The 7,906-nt window shown below is 38.7% G+C and overlaps 1 protein-coding gene across 1 annotated transcript in view; it reads left to right on the plus strand.

Moving 5' to 3' along the window:
- LOC124612852 (transcription termination factor, mitochondrial) overlaps window positions 1–701 on the plus strand; it is a 61,136-nt gene extending 60,435 nt beyond the window's left edge. The window contains exon 5 of the mRNA XM_047141280.1: window positions 260–701. Coding sequence (XP_046997236.1) covers window positions 260–623 — 364 coding nt within the window. The 3' untranslated portion in view covers window positions 624–701. The remainder of the gene's footprint in view (window positions 1–259) is intronic.
- Window positions 702–7,906: the final 7,205 nt, after the last annotated feature.

Below are 7,906 nucleotides of genomic sequence, written 5' to 3' on the forward strand. Positions count from 1 at the left end.
TATCATCATTATTTCATCCCCATCAACACACAAGTCTCTCTGAAGTGGCATCAACTCAAAAAACTTGCACCAGGTGAACGGTCTACCCGACGGGAGGCCCTAGCGCCACACGGCATTTCCATCTGAAAACTATGAACAGTCACAGGGGTACAGATTCACAATATGAAACTGATCACTGCAATGGTATGACACAGTATTTTAGCAGGAATGTGTATTTATGTGCTGAGATAGTAACGATAAATCTTTCTTCTCCTTACAGGACACTGAGGCGTCATGTACAGCATCGCATCCTCCTAGCACCTCACTCTACAGTTATCGACTACCTTAGTGAGCGCCTGGAGTGTACTCCTGAACATGCTTCTTACATAATGAAGAGAGCTCCAGCATTGCAGCGAACGCATATTTCAAAATTGAAGAAAATGATAGATTTCCTTTATGCGGAAGGATTCTCAGCAGAACAGATACGTCAGATTCCACGAGTTTTGTGTCATAGTCCTGAGACTGTAAAAATCCGCTTGAAGGAGTTAAGAATGTTGGGATACAATCCATCATCTCTTACTGTTCTTTGCAAAAGTAAACGAATATATAACAGTTTTGTAAATAAATTGTTGCAGAAGTGCTGACATAATTTATATTTGTATAATGATATTGCATATCAGTTGTGAGATTTTTTTTTATGAAATACACAAATTTTCCTGAAATTTTTTTGTTTTGTTTTGTTTGTTTGTTTGTTTGTTTTTACCTAAAACATTGGGATTTTGCTAGTTCAGGATCTGATAAGGCCATGGCTCTCTATATAAATAACTAGTTAGAATTCCTATTTCTTAATCGTTTGCTCTTACAGTTGTAGAAATCATGACATAACATGAAGTTAAGACATTGGTTTTATCTGTCAGTACATCTGTGATCCTTGTGATGTGTTGATCTGCTGTCATGAAAGGTGACTCTCTTTTCCAAGAAGCACAAATTATCAGTGTTTGCTTAGTAGATGGATACCAGACAACATCCACGGATCCTCTAGGGCTATGCATAGCTGCTGCACTGTGTTCATGGGAACACTTAGTATATTTAAAAGACTAGTGGGAAAAAACTAAAGTTACCAATAGAGACAAGAGGGCGTGAAAGAGAATTGCTAATTCCAGAAACAAGAACACTATCACAAAAGAGACTACGAAGCATAATGTACATTTTATCTTTTGTGCTGCATATTATTGCTGATTTTGGTGACCAAACAATGAGAACCAACTTTGCACACTTCTACCGATTTATGTTCAGAGACTAATACTGTTCAGCAGTCCTACACACAAGCAAGGTGGCACACTAAACTTCCATTCAGGAGAAGCAAACCTCATATCCTCACTTAAGCGTCTAGATTTAGGTTTCCTGTCATTTGTCTAACATTCTTAACAGGCTGACTGCCATAGCCTAAATGAGTAAACCGCTCCCAGAAGCCATATGAAGCAGTACATAGAGTTTGATTCATTATTTCATCTATAGTCCATCTGTATCATCGAAACTTTAAAAAAATGTTGCTTGGCGGGAAAATGGAGTCTACAAGTTATTTTACAGTTGGTGAACAGAGAAGGAAGTTCAGCTCAGATGCCAACTACAAGATAACTCATCAACAATTATCTTGCATATTTCAAAGCATGTTCAATAATATGATTCACATCTTTGTTGTAACTGCATTAGTAGTTGTTCAGACATGATAATGATATGTATCATTACTGGTGTTCAATTTTCCTTGTAAAATGGCTAGTAATAAGAGGAAATAGTCAGGTAGAACTTGAACAGCCAGCTTCTGTTAAAGAATTGGGATGGGATGAGTTTATTGACATTTTCTTGAATGGTGGAAGTCTCTATGAACCATCTTCACCTGAGCATTCAAGTGAGGGTTTAGATGCTGACAACAGTGAATTCAATGAAGAAGATGAACAGGTTGGTCCAACAGCAGGCACTACAAATAACAGTGATGAGTGGAGTGACATTCCTCAAGACTCATCAGTATTTGTGTTCAGTGAGAATGTGGTATTGAAATTAGACCTACAAAATTTTGGCATCAATGCACTTGTTGACTTTTTTTCTGAAGAGTTTCTAATGCCATTATGTGAACAAATTAACCTATATGCAAGCCATGAAGGAGAAAAGTGTAGGAGGAGAAGACCGACCAGGGTCTCGAGGTGGGAGATACAGATGTTGTGGAAATGAAAGTATTTCTGGGGCTGTTGCTGCACATGGGACCTTGTTGTATTCCATTGATAGTACAAGTCCTTTTCACAGTGTCATATTCAGGATATCTATCATGAGTAGAAACAGATTTCAGGTTTTATTGAGATGTTACATTTCTCAGACAACTCATTGCAATCCAGTGACTGGCTCTGCAAAATTAGACCAGTTTTTTACCATTTCAATAGCATTATAAACAATAATTATGTCCTGGACAAGAGTCTCTGCACTGACAAATCAATGGTTTTGTGACACGGCTGTCTGTTTCTCAGAGGCAGTATATCAAGAACAAGAAACAAGAGTATGGTGTAAAACTTCATGAAATCTGTGAATCAAATGGTGTGGTTCTCAATATAAAAATCTACTGTGGCAAGTCATAGGAGAAGGCTGAGATGCGTCATGCATCCGAAGTTGTTTTACACCCAATGGAAGCTTTCTTGAATGAAGGATATATGCTTCAAATGGACAATTTTTATGATTCTCACCTTTAAAACTGTTGTCAACTTACAAAAATTATGTGTGTGGAACATTGCATAACAACAGAAAGGAGAACCCAGAATTGTTACTATTAAAGTGAAGAATGATCAGATGGTGTGCAAAAGAAATGACAGTGTCGTTGTTTGCAAATGGAAGGACAAATGGGATGTCCTGATCATTTCTAATACGGAAAAAGTTCTTGATGAAAATGGCAAAGTTGCCTTGAAACCATAGGGAACCTGTTTACAAACTACAACAATGACATGGCAGGCATTGATCAGTTGGATCAAATACTCTCATATTATTCAGGATTGTAAAAAACTGTTAGATGGCAGAAAAAGCTTGCTCTATACGTAATAAAAATTTATCTGCACAATGTCCACCAGATTTATAATCAAACAGCAGGAAGGAGAATCAAGTCTATAGGTTTTAGAGAAAAAATTATTCAGATTGAGGATAAGATGACAGACACCCAGAAGAAAATCATGACAGATGGCAGCTTTCATTATTTGGAAGCAATATCTTCCACTGAGAAAAAAGTGTGGCCAACATAGCCATGCAGAGTATGCCTGTAAAAAAAGGAATGCCATGAATTATAGTATTTTTGTCCCACTTCTGAAGAAAAACCAGTTCTTTGCATGGAAAAATGCATCAGAACATATTGTCAATTAAAATAAAATAAAACTGTGTTTTCATTACCATTAGCAACACAAAGTATACATTTTACATCTAAAGTTAAAATATTTGAATGCACTTTTCTGTTAGTTTATTCCAAGTGTGAAAATAAAAATTCTGTTCTAGCACATCCAGATAATTTACTGTACCTGTCCCTGACACTCGAGACCTGTAAATCATGCATATTTGCTACGAATGTTTTCATATCTGACTTTATACAGAAACTCGTTTTCTACAAGTTAACTTGTAATGGGCGGATACACATTTTACAAGGCTGGAGTAGGAAATGCAGGGTAGGGGGAGTGGACTGGTCACGCACTTAGGTCTCTGGGGCAAGAGGTTGGGAATGGAAGTGGCATAGGAATGGACCAGGATGTGTAGATTGAGTGGGTAATGGAACACCTCTTTAGGATGGGTAGGATGACCCTCATTTCCAGACCTCATGATAAATAATAAAAGCCCAGTTCTTCCAGTGCAGGGGTGGTGGGAGGATTAGGAGTGTGTGAAGATATCACATGGGGAACCTGTTTACAAACTAAGTTTAGAGGACATTGCCTGTATGTGAAGGCCCTTGTGAGACTTTCAGCATACTGGTCCAGGGAATTCTTGTCACTGTGTGTACACTGTCCACAAGTGGTCAGGCTGAACAGAAACAAGTTTTTGGTGTGGAAGGGGTGACGGCTTTTGAAATGCAGGTACTGTTGTTGGTTGGTGGTCTTTGTGGACAAAGGTGTGGATGGAGTCATGAGAGAGGTGGATGTCAACCATCAGGAAGGCAGCATGCTGGTTGAGGATGACCAGGTGAAGCAGATAAGTGAGGTGTTAAGGTTGTGGAGAAAGGAGGATGTGTGTCTTGGCCTTGAGTACATATCATGAAGATATCATCAGAAAGGGGTTTGTGGTTTTGGGAAGCAAGGAAGGTTTCCAGATGACCATAAAACGGTTGGGATAGGCAGGCACCATGCGGGTGCCTACTGCTGAGCTACAGACTTGTTTATATACTCTCCTTAAAGTTGAAGTACTTGCGTGAGAGTATAAAGTTGGTAAGGTGTGTGAGGAATGAGGTTGTGAATTTGGACACTGGGAGAGGTAGTGTTCTATTGTGGCAAGGCCATGGTCATGGGGGATGTTGGTGTATAGGAAGGTGGTATCAGCAGTGACAAGTAGGGATCCAGGTGAGAAAGAAGGGGGGAGGGGGGGTTGGAGAGTTGGCAGAGGAAGTGGTCAGTATTTTTGATGTGAGAGGCTAGCCTTTGGGCAACTTGTTGGAGGTGTTACTCAACAAAGGTGGAAATTCTTTCAGTAAGAGTCCAAATACCAGCTACAATAAGATGTCCAGAATTGTTGGGTTTGTGAATTTCCAGGAACTTATAGAAGTTGCTCGTGCATGGTGTCATTGAGTAAGAAGGGAGATGGCCTCAGGGGAGAGCTTGTGGGATGGGCCTAAGAATTTCAGTAGGGACTGGAGGTTATTTTGGAATTCTGAGATGGGATAACTATGCCAGCGCGTGTAGTTGGAGGAGTCAGACAGTAGGTGAAAGTCTTCTGTCAGGCAGCCGATGTGACTCACCATGACAATGGTGAATGGTGGAGCCTTTGTTTGAAGATAAGACTGTTAAATCAGGATGAGTTTACAGATTGAGAATGGCTGTCCTCCTCTCTTCTGCTGAGAGGCTTGTGTTCTTAAAGGACCCAGGGAAAGATGGTGAGGCCAAGTTGGAGGTAACGAATTCTTGGAAACTGACCAGGGGACATGGTGTGATTAGGTGGAAGGTCATGATTGGATTGTGGTATGAACTGGGAGAGGCAACATCCAGTGTGGGGTTTGAATGGCAGTGCTTGGAGGGATTGGTGGCAAAGAAGTGTTTCCAGTGTAGGGATCGGGCTAAGGAAAGTTGGTCTTTTACAAGTACAACATGGTTAAACTTGAGCGTGGTCCTCAATAAAACTGCTCTGTTGATTTAACCAGTTCAGTTAATGTAATAATATTTATCTGATCTATTACAATCTTTTATTTATTATAATGGCAGATTCTATTGGTCTTTGTCCATAGTATTTGTTGAAGAAAGATAATTTCCTTGCTACAAAATAATGTAAACATCAATTTGTAAAAATTACTGTAAATAGCTCTCTTGACCTATCCAATATCATATGTACAGCTGTACAATACTATGATTGCCTGGATCAATAAAAATACAATACAATACAATATATTGGCAGAATCCGTCTTGTGTATATCATTGCTTTTAAGTAATTTCACACAAACATAAATTCCTTTTTTGTGCTCAGATGCTAGTATCCTTTGTCCAGAAATTGCTCATGCTTCCTGTGCAGTATACGGACTAACCACAAAGGGAGCTGATTATCCAGTTGAACCTCTCTTTTGACAATTCAGGGCTAGTAATTGTCTTGACTACTATAATAAGTTAAGCTAACCTCCATTTACAAGAAATATCTAAATAACAAGAGCATTCAGTAAATTCAAAACAATACAAGCTCCCTTGTACAAAACCAAAAATTGTTATTACCACCCAGTAGAAAATCATGTAAGCCCTCACCAGATTTGATCACTTAATAAGTGAAAACTACAAAACCCATTACAAAATATAGCACACCATATCACATTAAATATTCATCCAAAATTTTCTTGGGTAAACACAAAAACTGGCATTAATTATAGCATGTCTGTCATAGTGTAACACTCTTATAGAATGTTCTGTTTTCTCCAGTAGTTCAGCTACTATTAGCATTACCATATCTGCAGGACTCTGTAATCTGGGTAAATCCCAATCAGAAAAGCAGTATTTATCTATAGCTGGGAAAGTATTGTGTATCTGCACAGTGTACAAAGACCATGGTAATTACCAATAAACTGGCATTTCCCTGCAGCAAGGAAAGAAAGTGGGCTTGAAGTGTTATGTCTGTTTAGGCAATCAACATTTCACACTCCTTGTGTAGTACAAGGAAAGACGATCATGACAGAATAATATTAAATTGGGAATAAGTCATGGAACATAAACTGTGTTTGTATGTGCAGACATTAAACAGGAGGTGTGAAATACAAGAAAACAGCAAGGTGTGACGATAAGTAAATGGCTTCACCTGCTGTGGGCAACATCTTTTACATTTTGGCATTGCGGCTTGGTGGTGGCTAAACTGTCAAGGAGCGACCACTCTCTCCAAGAATGAAAACAAAAGACAAGATGGTTTTGTAACAAAGCTAACATATTGTAATCTTGGATGTCATGTTAAGCCTTGGGGGCGTATGTGTTGTATGAAAGTTGTGTTCTAATGCAGAATAATTTATTTATACATTCATTTGTTGTTGTTGTTGTGGTCTTCATCCAGAGACTGGTTTGATGTAGCTCTCCATGCTACTCTATCCTGTGAAAGCTGCTTCATCTCCCAGTACCTACTGCAACCTACATCCTTCTGAATCTGTTTAGTGTATTCATCTCTTGGTCTCCCTCCACAATTTTGACCCTCCATATTGCCCTCCAATACTAAATTGGTGATCCCTTGATGCCTCAGAATATGTTCTACCAACCAATCCCTTCTTCTAGTCAAGTTGTGCCACAAATTCCTCTTCTCCCCAGTTCTGTTCAATACCTCCTCATTAGTTATGTGATCTACCCATTTTATCTTCAGCATACTTCTGGAGCACCACATTTCGAAAGCTTCTATTCTCTTCTTGTCTAAACTATTTTAGTATGTAGGGAAGTGGGAGGAATGACAACTTTTGAAAGATGGGTTTGCAAGAATCGGTTTGTCGAGCATGTTCCATTGCTCTTAGTTCTTTTCTGGGTTAGGAAAATGAGTGAACTAGGTATTTTACTACTCCAGAATATAATTCCGTACAGCAGAATGCTATGAAATTGAGCAAAGTAGGCAATTCGGATAGTGCTAAAACTTGCTTTAACAGAGAGTAACCATAGATTATAACATACTTTATTTAGTGTTCCAATTACTTTGTGTACATGTGCATGCATGCAATTGTAAGTTATTCTGAAGCCATATGCCTAAAAAATTTGTTTCCAGAGAAGATTAAATTTTGTTCTAATTTATTGTCACACTGGTGTATGCATCATCATTTAAGCAGAAATGTAGGGATGTTGCTTTTTTGTGTTTATCAGTAGTTTATTCTCTTCAAACCATCTGTTTAGTTGTGCTGTAGTTTTATTTACAGCTGCTTGTAGCCAGCTTGAGGTGTTTCCTGTAATAGGGATGCTTGTGTCATCTGCTAATGTGTAGGTCTAAATCATTTGTATAGAAGAGAAAGAGGACTGGCCCAAGAAAGGATTCCTGAAGGACACCTTTTTTTTAAATTTCTGCTTCTGAGAAACATATCCTACGACTTTCCTTTAGTTCAAGTTTTATATGGATTTTCTGTTTCCTGTTTGTCAAGTACAATATGAACCATTTTAGTGCAACGCCTCTAGTGCAAAATACTTGGAGTTTGTCCAACAGTATGTTGTGCTCCAGTATGTCAAAGGCTTTACTTAAGTCTAAAAAGATGCCAGTGGAACTT

Source organism: Schistocerca americana, chromosome 4 (assembly GCF_021461395.2).
Source record: "Schistocerca americana isolate TAMUIC-IGC-003095 chromosome 4, iqSchAmer2.1, whole genome shotgun sequence".
In the NCBI taxonomy this organism is placed as follows: Eukaryota; Metazoa; Arthropoda; class Insecta; order Orthoptera; family Acrididae; genus Schistocerca; species Schistocerca americana.